The sequence below is a fragment of the Callorhinchus milii genome, unplaced genomic scaffold (genome assembly GCF_018977255.1).
Source record: "Callorhinchus milii isolate IMCB2004 unplaced genomic scaffold, IMCB_Cmil_1.0 Scaffold4, whole genome shotgun sequence".
In the NCBI taxonomy this organism is placed as follows: domain Eukaryota; kingdom Metazoa; phylum Chordata; class Chondrichthyes; order Chimaeriformes; family Callorhinchidae; genus Callorhinchus; species Callorhinchus milii.
Window position 1 is genome coordinate 70,549,724 of NW_024704745.1, and position 15,494 is coordinate 70,565,217.

At 40.3% G+C, this 15,494-nt stretch overlaps 1 protein-coding gene across 2 annotated transcripts; it reads right to left on the reverse strand.

Moving 5' to 3' along the window:
• Nucleotides 1-1,256: 1,256 nt before the first annotated feature.
• On the reverse strand, nt 1,257-13,239 carry LOC103177211 (heat shock protein 105 kDa). Of its 2 annotated transcripts, XM_042334513.1 has the most exons (9): nt 13,060-13,239; nt 12,068-12,125; nt 9,572-9,706; nt 8,221-8,343; nt 7,424-7,523; nt 7,210-7,340; nt 5,025-5,269; nt 4,368-4,596; nt 1,257-1,331 (listed from the first exon to the last, which is right to left on the reverse strand). In XM_042334513.1, the coding sequence occupies exons 1-9, from the start codon at nt 13,164-13,166 to the stop codon at nt 1,305-1,307; spliced, it is 1,155 nt and encodes a 384-aa protein (XP_042190447.1). In that variant the 5' UTR covers nt 13,167-13,239; the 3' UTR covers nt 1,257-1,304. The 2 variants fall into 2 exon arrangements, with proteins under 2 accessions (XP_042190447.1, XP_042190448.1); XM_042334514.1 differs by lacking the exon at nt 8,221-8,343.
• Between the last annotated feature and the right edge of the window lie 2,255 nt (nt 13,240-15,494).

A 15,494-nucleotide genomic window follows, 5' to 3' on the forward strand; every position in this document is an offset into this window, starting at 1 on the left:
CATAATTGCTGGAATATACAATACTTTCCATTTTAGGCAATCAGTCTTAGCCTCAAGTATACCCAAATAAAATCTCAACTTACAACACCACTAGATGGAGAATAATATTAAGGCTCTAATGTGCCTTAACTTCAATTTTGGAAAATCAAATGTTAGTTACAGCAGCATGACATTTCATTTTTCACCCTAAACGTAGAAGTTGGAGAGCATCTGGGGTCAAATTATTTGTAGGGCTGAAATGTCCATGAGGGTATGCAAAAGATATTGAGCTACATTTCTGAAATTTAAAACAGTAGATTTCAAGTTTGCAGTAAATCATAGACAAACTGTGGAATGAAAAAAGTGGCATTCAGTGCAACAAACAATACAAATTTACATTTATGTAGCTAGCGCCTTTCACATCAGAAGGGTGTCTGAAGGTGCTTGCACCCAGGCTGAGAACCAACAGGAGTAGGGAAAGATGACTGAAAGTATGGTCAAAGCGGTAAGTCTTGAGGCGGAACTTAAAAAAGGTGAGGGAGGGAGAGACTTGGCAGGAAGCTCCATAGTGGGGGCAGATAGACTGAAATTTATATTTAATTTACCCGCCTTTGGTCGGGCAAGGGAAAATAAAGCAGGTTGGTGCCTGCTGAGACAAGGGAGCGACCAGGTTGGTAGGATTTGAAGAGGTCGCAGAGATACGTTAGTTGAGACCATGGAGGATTTAAAAGGTCAAAATGATGACCTTGAACTCAATTTGAGTTCTTTTCACAGACCAAACAAAACCTACCCTATCATGATTCCACCAAACTCACTAACAAATGTCTGCATACATATTCTTTGATCTTCAAAGGTAATTTCAGAAAAATGCAAAAATGCAAGTTATTGTAATCATTCCTGCAATTAATTGTTCTGTGTATATATTTTTTTAATCCCTGTCTTCAGGGTGTCTGTTATAGAATTTCCTTTCAAATCCCTCAATCTGTGACTTGTAATACAGTCTTGGTGAATTCTATATTGTTTGGGGTTTACTTTGTCAATTCTATTTGTCATCTTTGACACCTCTGAAAGGGACCTTCTGGGATGCTTAAGAGTCCTGGCTTATCAAGTTGTTCCTCACCCTCTTACTCTGCCCAGGATAAGGTAAGTTATGCACGTGTGTGAATGGAACAAACTTCATGTATCAAATGGTCTATGATATACAAGGTTTTACCTTACCTATATTTTTTTCAGGTTGAGAAAATGATTTAGAATCTTTGAAAGAAGCTTCCAATTCAAATGGTCCTTTTCTAACAAAAGTGAGAATCCTTGAAGCAGGAACTGGATCATTTTGGGAAAAAATTTCCTGGATCCTGATGATAGGTAACAGCAGTTCAAATTAATTTGCAAGTAATGATGATTTTAACAAATGTACCTTTAAACCTGTCATTATGCTTTAGTTAGCTTGAAAAAAGTCATTCACACATTTTAAGCAATATAAAAAATAATTTCTACATTGAGGAACTTATCCAATAATTAAATATTAACTAAAAATAAATTCTGCCTTACTCTTCTGGTGCATTTTTTTTTGTAGTCCATTTCATGATGATTGGGAAAGGTACTACATCAATAATACAGAATTCACGTACTTTAAATGCAGGTGAAAGTATTGCACACTAAAAGTAGGGGAGACAAAATATGTATTTCTTAATAACAAGACATTAAAAACTTCTTTCCAGTTAGACTGACACCTAAGGCCCCAAATCTTACCTAGCCTTAGCCTATTACTTTTCTTAAAAATAAAGCACTGAATTATGGAAAATTCTTAATTTCAGTCTTAATTGAGTTTGATCTCAAGTCGCTGTTCTCAACTGGCAGAAATATAGTAAAATTAGGCTTGGTATCCTGGGCTAATCGGAAAAAAGTCAGGAACTGGGGCATAAAGTGAGGGTGAAAACCTTAATTCACTTTACAGTATATTCTGTGAAGCGCTTTGAGACGTCTCAAAGATGTGTTAAGGTGCTCAAACAAATGTAAGGAATATTATTAATATAGATCCACTGGGAGATGGAGACAGTGGAACCTTGTGAGGTCTGGGGTGTGGCTATCTGGAGTGTGGGTTAGGTGAGGATTCAAGCAGTGTAGTTTTAGATAAATTGAAAATTATGGATAGTGGAGTTAATAAGACCAGTGAATACATTTGAAAAGTCCAGGTGAGAGGTAATGAAGCTATGGATAAGGGTTTTGATGACATTTGGTGTGAGATAGGGAACAGGATGGCAATGTGGCAGAGGTGCAGAAAAGTAGTCTTGCTTAGGGACTGGATGTAAGTGAGAAAGGAGGAAAGAAGAGCTGAGGATCATCAAACTGGATGGCAAGATCGTGCACTGGCTCAGTGAGTTTGAAAGAGGTCGGGGAGATTGAGGAAGTCAGAGGGAGGAGGCATTGGTTTGAGCCAAGGAGGATGGCTTTCATATTATCCATATTTCAACGCCTTAGTCATATTTTTCAGCATTATGAATAACAATTACAGATATGATAGCAATTGGGAGTGGGAATGCTGTTTTTTTTCTTCCTACATTGCCAGCCCTGATTTTACTAAATACATATATATTATTTATAAATATATATGCCAGCTGAAAACATTGAGGGACTGAAGCAAGTAGTTCCAGTGATACAGAATGGCTGAAAGCACCGATAGTGGAGCAGAGGGGACAAGGGATGCGCAGAAGACCCGTGCCAGCTGAGTGAAGGAGGCAGGTAGTGGAGTGGGGTGGTGAACATTTGAATCGGAGAGGTAGGGAGGTGCCAAGTGTTAAATGGTTTGAAAGTGAGAATCTTGAAATCGATTAGTTCTGCAACAAAGAGCCAGTGGAGCCTGGCAAAAACAGATGATAGGGGTGCAGAGCCTGGTACGGATAAGGACTTGGGCGGAAGAGTCTTGTATCATTTGGACCTTGATAATAGTGGAGCTGGGGAGGCCAGCAAGGAATGTATTGGAAAAATTGAGGCTGGAGGTACCGAAAGCAAGAATGAGGGTTTTAGCAGTGTTTGAAGTAAGATAGGGACAAAGGCAGTACTGGTCAGGGACCAGATGGGATGGTAGGCAGGATAACTGGGGATCGGCTCACTCCAAGGTATGTTTGAGGGATGGGAAGGTTAAGGGATTCAGAACTGCAGGTGAGAAGACATTGACAAGAGCCAAGCAAGATGGTTTCCGCATTATCCATGTTCAATTGCAGAAATTTGGGGTTCATCCAAGCCTTGATGTCAGACAAGCAGGCAATCAGAACATCAATAGGACTGGGGCAGCGACTAAAGCAGAGAAAATAGATTTATGTGTCATTCGCATACACGTGGAATTTGACCCCATGTCTGCGGATGATATCAAGAACAATTTGCACTTATACAGCGCCCTCCACGCAGGGTGGGGACTCAGAGCATCTCATATCACTAAGAGAGAGCACATAAATGAGAAAAAAGGAGGCCGAGAATAGAGCCTTAGACTTTAGAGGTCTTGTCAGACGGTGGTGACATACTTGCCTTGTTAAAAGTGCTTCCCTGAGCTAACTGGGAGTCCAAGTTAGGGTGGGGGACGAACTGAGTAGGAGGACGGGGAGCTGAGGAAGGGACTAAGAGCAGGAAACCTGGTTATTTTTCTGGGGAAGCTGGCACAATTTAATCTCCTGAGACCAGGGACTAGAATTTGAAACTGAACTACTGGTCCATAATCCATTTCGACACTATGGCTGTCCACAGATAGACTTTTAGATACATTGTGAAAGCAGAGAGGGAAGGAGCAAAGTAAAGGGATTTTGGAAGTGCAGGCGTAAATTGGGTAAATGCTCAACCTCCCGTTGTGAAAGGTGCTATATAAATGCAATTTGTTGTCTGTTGTTGAATTACATAATTTTCAATGCTAAATGGGGCAGAGTTTATGAGGGATGTGAAGGAGGCCAGAGTTGGCAGAGCAGGAGCTGGCAAAGGAGTAGGGCAGTAATTTATAGGTACCTAAAATTATCAATAATTATCAGTTTACTTGAAGACTAGTATCGACAGTCTGAATCATCCAATCTAATATTATACAACATTGTAGACCGCTATTGCATGTAGTTTAATAAAGTAATTTCCAAACGTATGCATTTACTCAGATATTGTACATTTAAGCTAGTGGAAATAATACAAACCTTGTAAGAATAAGAATATAAGAAAACAACTAGAAGCAAAATAATATTTTTTTCAATTTTTAAAATTGTAATTACACCATTTCCCAGATTTTACATCAATAAGCTTTTTCTAAGATTAAAAATATAATTAGTTTTATCCCCCTTGATCTACAATAATTCAATAGTAACTCTTAGCTTTCTGTTCAAACAATATTCCATTGGCTAAGTACATATTTTCTTTACCTGCAAAGCACAGCCTTTTGCGATAGCTTCATCTGCATTGAGAGTGGTGCTGATATTTTTGCCAAATAATTGTATTATCTTTTCTTTCACTGCCTGAATACGTATGGCACCACCAATTATCTCTACTGCACTAATATCTTCAGGTTTGAAGTTTATTTGTTCCATAACTGATTTAACTGGAATTTCTATCCTCTTTAACAGCTCTGCACATAGCTCTTCAAACTGAGCCCTGGGACACAAATGAGTAGATTGATCTTTTAAATGTGACCAACATTTGATTAACTGTACAATTTTCAAATACAAGATTAGTGAAGCAAGGTACTGTATATTTCATTTAATAATTTTTCACCCACTGTAATTTCCAAAATTCAATTTCCAATTAATTAAGCCAGTCTTCTTGCATCAAAAAGGCAGCTTGAATCAGCTAAGAAATATTTACTGATTATGACCAGGTTTTGAGCAAATCCGTTCTACAAATAAATAGTTTGAGTCAGCTAAGGGATTATGTCCAGGGTTTGAGCAATTCTGTCTTCGTATATTGTTAATATTAGGAACAAAATAGTTTACATTCATGTGTTAAAACATTAATCATGTTTCTTTTTACACACCATAATTGTATTTCCAAATCTGTCAAAGTGTTTAAATGTTTTGCTTTACCTGTTCATTTTTCCAGTTACATCTAAATCATTCATTAAGCATTCAATGTTGAGTGGGATATCAATGGAGTTGGTGCTTATTAGTTTCTTTAGTTTCTCACATTCTTCATTGAGTCGCAGGAAAGCTCGAATATTAGACTTTACATCCAGTTTGTATTTGGTTTTGAATTCTGAACAAAAATATTCCACTAATATTTCATCGAAGTTCCTGCCTCCCAAATAAGGATCGAAGGCTGTTGCTAGAACCTTAATTGAGAAAGGACGGAAAACTTTTAAAGGTTTTAAAGAAACATTTAAAGAAATATCAAAAAGAACCACAGCAGTATGAAAGTTTTGTGTGCATGGAATGAATTCAATGCAAACTCTAGACTATCCAGTCCTTGGGACATCCTCCCGATGTGAAAGACACTACGTAAATGCAATTTGTTTTTTTTTAAATTACATAATTTTCAATGCTAAATTATGTCATATTACAAGGATCATGATTGCTATATACATTTATTCAACAGTATAAAATATGAAAAATTCTACATTAACTTGGCCTGATCAGTGTAAATTTATATGAAGAATAAAAGAAAAATTCACTTCACTTGTATACTGAATATGCCATAATAAACTATATTACTGAATACTCCAAAGAAGCCATTCGAAGAGACAAAGTGGAAATGCTGCTATAGGTAAGAATGAAAACAGAATAGGATAGAATCTTGAAGATGGATTCTCCACAAAATATACAGTCAATTCACTTTACAGTATATTCTGTGAAGCACTTTGAGATGTATCCCCTGCCCCCCGGCTCGGGGTCCTACTCCGCCACTGTCAAGTGCTCTGGGATGTTGCCTTGCATGAGGGGTGCTATATAAATGCAAGCTGTTGTTGTTGTCTCGAAGATGTGATAAGGCTCTATATCAAATGCAAGGATTATTATTGTTATTATTATGGAGCAGAGAAGACAACCAATGGCGAAGGATATACTGGTTGACTGTGTTGAAGGCGACAGAGAGATCGAGGAGAACGTGGAGTCAGGGAAAGAGTCCTGGTCACAGGCAGCGACTCTTGTTGGAGACTTTGACTAAGGTAATCTTGGTTCTATGGATTGGGCAAAAGTGCTTGGAAAGGAAAGTGTGAAGCTGAGGAGGCAATGACTAGTTGTGGAGTCCTGTAGCTCAGTGGTTAGAGCGCTTGCTTTGCAAGCGAGAGACCTGGGTTTGATTCCTGGCAGGGTGAAACCTTGGGCAAGTTTCCTTATTCCACATGCCTGATGATAATCCCCCCCAAAAATAATAATAAATTGGTCATTTCAATCTACTACTGTTTGTGAGACACTGCTGTGTGCAATTGGCTGCTGCATTTCACCCACAAATACAATCAATTCACTTTACAGTCTATTCTGTGGAGCGCTTTGAGACGTCTCAAAGACATGAAAAACGCTATATCAAATGCAAGGATTATTATTTTGATGCAGTTCCCACTTCTCAAAAAAAAAAAAAAAAACAATCGACCCTTCTGTGCTCTCAAATTACCATTTCATCTGTTACCTGCCCTTTCTCTTCAGGATGCTGGAACTAATAATAATAATAATAATCCTTGCATTTGCTATAGCGCTAACCACTGAGTTACAGGACTCCATGGAATCGGGAGGGGTTCACCAGTCTACTAGCAGGAGGCAAGGAAATGAAGTTGGTTGATCAGGAGAGGGGTGAGGATGTGTGTCAAGAGAGCAGGTCCTGGGTTTCATGAGGGAAGAGAGGGATGACGGAGAGATGGGCGTCAAAGATGTGGAGGGAGGTGAGGGTGGAAGAGAGGTGAGGAAGGAGTGTGGTAGGGGGTTGGCTGAAGCAGCAGAGCAGATCCTTCTATAGTTTAGTCCTAAGAAAGTCAATCATCTCATCATTTGGAATTGGAGAGGACAGGAGGAACGTGGGTGAAGGAGGTGGTTCCTGGTGGAGCAGAGCTAGGGTTGTCCTTAGCCTCCAGATTGATCGTGGAGTAGGATAAATTGGCTAAGGCGAGGGCAAAGAGATAGGTTTTAGTGTGGTCCATCTAGTTCTGGCAGTGGGCGGTGAGAACAGATTTAAGTCATCAAAGTGATGAATGGAAAAATCTACGAGATGGATTTTGGTTACCATAAGAGAATGTATCACTGCTACATGTTTTCAAAAAATGTAGCCAATATATTAAATTACCTTAAATTTCCCCTTGTTGAAAGCACAGATAGAAACTTGAAAAGCTGAATGACCCATGTCTACAAATGCTACGATTGTGGCCTTTTCATCAGCAGCTGGAAAATCTTTGTAGATTCCATAAGTTAAAGCAGCTAAAATATAAAAGGGTAAAATATCAACACCATTTTTAATAAATAAGCTTCAATTTAAAAAAAAACTGTATCTAACACCACACCTGCAGTAGTATCATTCATCAATCGTAAGCAATTCAAGCCCGCAATACGAGCAGCAGCCAGCATCGAGTTCCGTTCTGCATTTGTGAAGAAATAAGGTACCTACAAAAAGATCAAAAGAAAGCAATAAAAACTACCTTGTTTGGCTTAATCCTTTAAAACCTTAAGTTGCAATGCATCTACAAGTGGTGATTTAAGATGGCTCTCCTTTAAAAAACACAAAATATTTAAAACTTTTACAAAATAAGAGTTCACATTTGAGTTGTGAACATTTTTAGATAGTGTGGCAAAGTAGTAAAATTCCATCATTGGCCAATAACTGCCCTGTGATAGACTACATATTTACTGTAAATCCAAATTATATTCTGTATCTGTATTTAGTTATAATAAATAATAATCCTTGCATTTGATAGAGTGCTTTCCAAGTCTTCTAGACGTCTCAAAACGCTTCACAGAATATACTGTAAAGTGAATTGACTGTATATTTGTGGGTGAAACGCTGCAGCCAATTGCGCACAGCAGTGTCCCACAAACAGTCGTGGATTGAAGTGACCAATTTATTATTGGTTTTTTTCTTGTGGGATTATTATCAGGCGTGTGGAGTAAGGAAACTTACCCAAGGTTTCACCCTGCCGGGAGTCAAACCCAGGTCTCTTGCTTGTGAGGCGAGCACTCTAACCACTGAGCTATAGGACTCCACAGGAGTCTATAATAGGTATTATGGGTATAATAGGTATTATAGACTAAGAAATTGATAAACAAGTTTATACCAAGTTTCAAACAAATTTCAAAGTCTTACAGAAATCACACAATCTGACACAGGCCTTTTCAGATCAATTTCAGCTGTAGACTTCAGTTTGGAAAGCAGCATGGCTGTGATCTGTTCTATACTGAAATGTTGCTCATTATCCAAGTACATTACCTAGAAGCACACAACACATAATGAGCAACTAATTTAGAAACACTTATTAATAACAAACTTATTTAATGACTGAAATCAGTCGTATTACTCCTTTCTATACAGTTTCAATTTTTGTGGTTTGCGATCAACGGTCTGCACTATTCTAGGTTGAATCATACTTAAGATTCTTAAGAAACAATTAGGTCTTCCTAATCACTTTTTTAAAAAAAAACTTCTGTCTGAGACCGACTGCCACAACAATACCCCCTGGCTTACTGGGTATCTGGAATCCAAACCTAGCTGGACCAGGCCTGAAACCTAAAACTTAAAAATAAATTCTGCGGCCAACAATTTCCTCTGGTCATGTGTCGACTCACAATTCTCCTAGCACGTAACTATCCTTATTGACCTTTTGACTCAGATTGTTTGAATCCCATGAGCAAAAAATAGTTTATTCGCCATCTTCTGCTCGTGTATTCAAACAATTACAATGCTGGCATTGGTAATTACTGTCATTTCTAAAAAATGCTGGTAAATGCCGGTACCAGAATTGTAATTCCACTGGAAATTCCAGATTGCCGGATCGGATCACCCCCATATGACCACCCCCCACCCGCCACTAGTCTAGCTAGCCAGGGTTTAAGTGTATATTTGATTTTTTAGTTGCAGATTTTTCTCAAATCAATTTAAAAGTTTTTTATTGAAAACTCAACAATAACTTGCATTTATAGAGTGCCCTTCATGCAGGGTGCTTAAAATTTCCGCATTCAATCTTCAAATATTCATCAACACTGAAGCTGAAAGTCAGCTATACAGAATCAGAATGCTGGTTTCTTGTGAGCAAAATACTTTTGTAGAGCTATTCTGTTGTAATACACTACAATATAAAATTACATTTGTATAGCCTTTCATGTTGGGAGGATGTCGCAAGGTGCTGGACAGTCAGGGATTTGGACCCGAGCAGAGGGAGTGGATTGGGATAAGGGAGGGTGGAGGTCAGGGAGGCTAGCCGAAGGCATGGTCGAAGAGGAGGGTCTTGAGACGTGCTCTGAAGGAATCAAGTGAGGGAACGAGGCAAATGGAATGTGGAATAGAGTTACAAAGGGTGGCGGCGGAGAGGCTGAAGGCCCAACCACCGATGATGGGATGGGCCAGTTGGGGAACACGGAACAGGCCAGAGTCTGCTGAGCGGAGGGCGCGGACAGATTGATAAGAAGAACATTTGGTGATAATATTCAGGCAGGCTTACCTTCATTCCAATTTTATTTTCTACGAGAACAAGGTCAAAAGTTCGCTTAAACTTTGTTTGATCAATGGAATCAATCAATATTTGACCATGGAATCTTTTGAAATCTGATATAGTGTTCTTTGCATTCATGACACTCTGTAAATCAGAATATAACTGAAATTAAGACTGATCACCAGTAAACATATGAAAGGTTGGTAGCATTTTTGGACTTTTGAGCTCATAGTCAAGACTGGCTCCAGTGCAATGCTGGGAGAAGGGGGTTACATTGTCATAGGTACTATTTTTCAGGCATTAAAGGTCACGTGTCCCTCTTCAAATGGACATTGAAAATCCTAAAATGGTGTGTAACAAGGGTGAGAACTCAGATTTCAGCACCATGGGAACATCAGCAATACTGTTTGGAGAGTGGAGTTGTCAATCATGGTCAGCTTGACCAATCAGAATAACTGCTCCAGGCCAACAGAAAAAAACAATCCCAGAAATAATGAGCAGCTCCAACAGGGCAAGTCATGGCAAAGGGCAATCAGCATCCTATTGCATTTTGGATGGAGAACAGGGGCTGGTCTGGCGCGTCACGCAAAAGACAACATAAAGAGGTAACTGCAAAGTTTCACGCTGAATGGTGGCGAAGGATTGTTAAGTAGATGTTTGTTAAGTAAGTATACATGCCGATTGACATCCAACAATCTATCTCTGGAATTTCCATGTGCAGGTGGGATGCATGGAATTCTCAATTTGGTTTGGATACTCTTAAACATGGTGATGGGTTTCTGCATGAGTCAGACAAAATAAATTACAAAAAAATGTAAACAAACGTTTGAAGTACATGTATTGTGTGAGTGTACATAAGGTATTTTCTATTAAAATGAATCAATGTGTCTAAAATGGTGATGAGGTCGCCACAGATATAACTAATCAGTGATTTCTATTGGACAAGGATTTTTTTTAAAACTGACATGGCAAAAGTTTGCTCACACAAAGATTCAGCTTTGATACAAGTTAATTCATTGTCTAGAACAGGGATGGCCAACTATGCGGCCAGTGTGACTATTTTGCTCATGTGTAATATGTAATGCATGTGGCCTGTGGGCTGCATGTTGGCCATACCTGGTCTAGAAGTAGCCTTTTTAATTTATTAGATGCGATTAAAGCAAAAGCTATTTCTTTCCACAGTTATTGAGGCTACAATATCAGCTCAGGATTCAGATGGCTGTGATAAGTCTGTCAAACTTCCATTTATGAACTTTAGTGTTAGGTTACAGCCTTTTATACCTACTTAAATGGGTCAATGATAAATTCTATGATATTTTCTTCTTGGTTAATTGCTGCTCAATCGCTCAATGAACAGTGATGTGCATCTGTGCTTTAGACAGCAAGATGGTGACAGCACTCTCATGCAATTCATACTGAGCTGTGCTGCTCACCAGCAGGCTTGTAGAGAGTTCCTCGTATCTGCCATTCACCAAGCGAGGGTCTGTGCTTGTCGGATGACTAACGAGTAACTATCCTTCTTTTGGGAAGGGGGAAAGAGATCTCCTTCTAGCTGAGAAGAATAACATGCTTGGCAATGGAATGTAAGAATCGAGTGAACCTTTTTTGGCAGTCTCGGTGGTCCGGTTTCTGAGCTGGGGCAGATCCACAGTATTCCAGGATACTGCTGATGACAGACCTGCCAGTGTGGTTCATCAGTAGGACTTGGAGGGGCAGACCAGTCACTGCGAGCAGGATTTCTTCCAATTCATCTCCTGTTAACCTTGTATGCCAAAGCTTTAATCGTATCCAGCTGGACAAGCAGTGGGAAGCTTGCAAGACAGACCTTTCAGTTGCAAGGCAGACCTTTCAATCGCAAGCTAAGCAGTTTTAGCTGATTAAACTCCCAAACCACACTCTGGTATCCCCTGCACTTAATACTCTCCAGAATTTGGCAAACTGGATATGTCACTGTGCACTCCACTCCAAACACAGGAATTTCAATGTGTAGGTGGCATGCACAGGACTCTGGTTTGAATACACTTAAGCATGGCAATGGTTTTTGCATGTTTCAGACACCTGACTAAGCAAAATAAACCATAGAGACATTGTTATAAGACGTCATGCTAAAGCACAAGTCTGCTTATAATGTGGATGTCCTGTGAATGATAGTTATCAGAAGTCAGAAATAAACTTCTATTTTCAGTGTGAACTGGTTGGCTTTCTGTGCAGGCGTGAACTACTTAGCAAGACAGCTGGTTAGCCACAACTGCTCTTGCAAATGCTAGGATAGTTTGTGAGTGGAGTTGGGGCTGACTGGCCAACTTCTTGCATACCAGGTATCCACAGAAAGCCAGTCGGTGCTGTGAGCGACATCAGGGGCAACATTTCAATGCAGAAGTACGATCAGCAGCAATATTTTTCTGGACCCGTTATATGTTGGTGTCTAATTACATAGATCAAAGACATTGCATTATAAAAGGGTCATTCTGTAGTTCAAAATTAACAGATCATTTTTAAAGTTACCTGATGTTTGGCAGCAATCCCAATACATCTGTTTTTCGACCCAAAAGACACTATTGCCCTGGTAGAAGAACAAAATAGAATTCCATCTTACATTAACAATGTCAATTTTAAAAATATCAAGTAATTTGCTGGACACAAGTTACAAGGTGTTGAGTATGAGTAGGGAATAGGTGGTCAAACTTCCTGGTATCTGACCTGAAAGTGCACTTTGCAACTCTAAACCTATGTCCTCTTGTTTTACTGTCTTGGTGCATTCAAAGGTATTCTGGTTTTCTTTTTCAACCTATTTAAAATGTTGTACACCTTTCAGTATATCTATAAGCTCTCTACTTCCAAAACCCACCTATAAAACAATCTTTTCTACTGCATCTTTGACCACTTTCTCCCTATTTCCCTCGTAGCCTTTTCAACTCGGGCTCTCATTAAAAATTTGTAAAGCTCTTTGAGGTATATAGTGAAAGACACTCCTATTATTACAGTGTTATGAATTAACCAAGGGCAGTCTCCAACACAATCTTTAATGGCTGTCAGCAGGGCATGGATTGGAATCTGACTTGGTAGCCACAAATCAAAGCCTGGCACACCCAGCAATACCCTTCTGAAAGCCCCATCAAATGTAGAATTTCCATGTTGTTATGAACGAATGAACACTCATTGTAATTTAATACAAGTTTGTTTTTCCTGCGTTTCTTAAAATACTGGTTCAAACCACAGTTATACCGTGTGAATTACAGACTGTGACCTCAAAAATCAGACCACGTTCACTTACTAATTTCTTTGGGATAAATGCATTGCTTTGTATAGACTTTCTTCCACGGACTTCCTTTGTATATAAAAGTTACACTGACGTTTTTTTTTCTCAACCGCCTACATCAAATGTAGGGCTTATTAAATGGTTATCATAATCATTCTTGTTCCGTTGCCTTTGAGCCACGAGAAAGGTAACGGGTGGTTTTACCGCAGTTACACTGACGTGTGGGGGAGTTACTTACGGGGTACACCGGTCACCGTACTCGTTGTCAATGCACTCGATTCCTCCCATCTTGGCCACAGCGATGTAACAGTTCATTATTCCGATGTCAAATCCCACCACCGACATTTTCACTACACACACACATATATATATATATATATATTTAGTCAGTTGTCGCCCCCTTTTAATCTTAGCCGCGCCGCCGGAGTGAGTGCCGTCGGAGTGAGTGCCGTCGGCGCCTTTAGTCGAAAGCGCCGCGAGCTCGGAGGCCGGTAACCGTCCGGTAACGGTCACCGGCCGCTCGCGACGCCACGTCACGTCACGCCCGCCCACGTCACGCCTCGCGCCTTCTGGAGCCTTCCATCGCGTCGCGGCCCCCACTTGACCGTCGCCGACGCTCGCGCCGACGGGAGTGCCGGCCGCCGAGGCAGAGAATGGGCGGTTTTTCCACGCGTGAGAGAGTCCGCCTCGAGCGGACGGATTTTATTCACAAAGGTATTCAGTCATTGAGGACAAAAGGCACCCGAGACGAGGGGGAATCGTGGCCCGGGCTCAGCGGTCAGGAGGTTGTGGGTCCAAACCTCACGTGGGAACTGATGGTCCAGTGCAGTGCTGGGGGTTGTGTTGTGTGGTGTTGTGGGAGGTGCTGTCCTGCCCATGAGTTAAACCCAGGTCCCCCCTTGGCTTTTCACCCGGACATTAAAGATCCTGTGGCACTATGTAAAGAAAAGGGGGTTTCTTCTGGTGTCCTGGCCAACAACACCCCCCCCCACACACACACAAATCACTCCATAGATTTTGTCGGGCATTGCTATGCGCGAACTGCCTGCCTGGTTTTGCTCACAAAGTACAGTCAATCCACTTTACAATAATATTCGCCCCACAAATATACATCAATTCACTTTACAGTCTACTCAGTGAAGCGCTTTGAGAACGCCAAGAAGAGGTGAAAAGCGCTATATCAAATGCAAGGATTATTATTATATCCTGTGATGCGCTTTGAGGTGTCCCAATGTATTATTATCTTCGACCATGCCTTCGATCACTCTCCTTCACCCGCTCCACCACCCGCCCTCCCCAATCCAACCCCCAACTCAGGTCCGAAACACTGACTGTCCAGCACCTTGGGACGTCGTCCTCCCGACATGAAAGACGCTATACAAATGTAATTTTGTTGTTATTGTTTTTCAGTCAGTACAACACCAAGCTTTAACAGTCGCCATTAACAATCTTCTGAGAGCACCCACGTATGTGTATGTATGGTTTATATTTGATTTCACTTTGGCGGGTATGGAGTACGCACTTTCCCAGATGCAGGCATCTGCTTACCAAACGATAGAGAATTTTGGAAAGATGCAAGGCTTTAATAATAGTAATTATTGCATTTGATCTCAAATTGGCTGGCATATTTACCCACAAATCACAGTCACACCACTTTACAGTATAGCCTGTGAAGTGTTTTGAGATGTCTCAATGATATGCTAAGGGCTGTAAACCAATGCAAGGATTATATATAATAATATCTTTCAAATTAACAACAACAAATTACATTTGTATAGCAGCTTTCATGTCAGGGGGACTTCCCAAAGCGCTGAAGGATATCTCAGAGTGCTTCACAGGATTTACTGTAAAGTGAAGTGACTGTATTTGGTGAACAAAAACACTACAACCCATTTGCGTACAGCAGTGTGGGAGCCAGCAACTTGAATTGAATTACCAATTTGTATCTGGAGAATTATTAGCCAGGACACCAGGAATGAGTTTTCATTGAGGAACTCATAGATATATTAAGTAATAGGAACACATTTATATTCTTTAACTCGTTCTTTGTGCTAATTAACATGATGACTGGCTTAAACCACCACAAATATCACACTAGAATATGCAGACACTCTACCTTCAAAAGAACTTTCAAGCATTGAAGAAAGTTCAAAGAAGGGCAACAAAATAATTGTGAGATTTAGAGCTGGTAAATCATAAGATTTAAGGAGCTGAACATGTTCTAATTGGAAAAAAGACCAGAGAATATCATTATATCAACACTGATCAGGAAGATGTGAACAGGCTATTTGACAGACTGTGAGAACAGAACTAGAAATGTAAAATTCAAACAGCCTTAGGGAAGTAGGCAAGATTTTTTCCCCACATAATATGAGAAACATATAAAATAAAAGTATTTGACATTGCATTTGTAAATCCCTTCAAAGAAGCGGTGGATAAGTATCTGCTTGAAAAGAGTATTGATGCATTACAGGGACAGATGTAGACTGAAATGAATGCTTATATCCTGCATGGAGGGGGGAAAATGTCTGCGTTTTCAGAACTCTACTGCCCACATTCTCACCCGCACGAAACTCCGCTCCCCGATCACCCCAGTCCTTGCCAGACTGCACTGGCTCCCTATCCCAGAGAGGATCGATTTCAAGATCCTCACCCTCGTATTCAAGTCCCTGC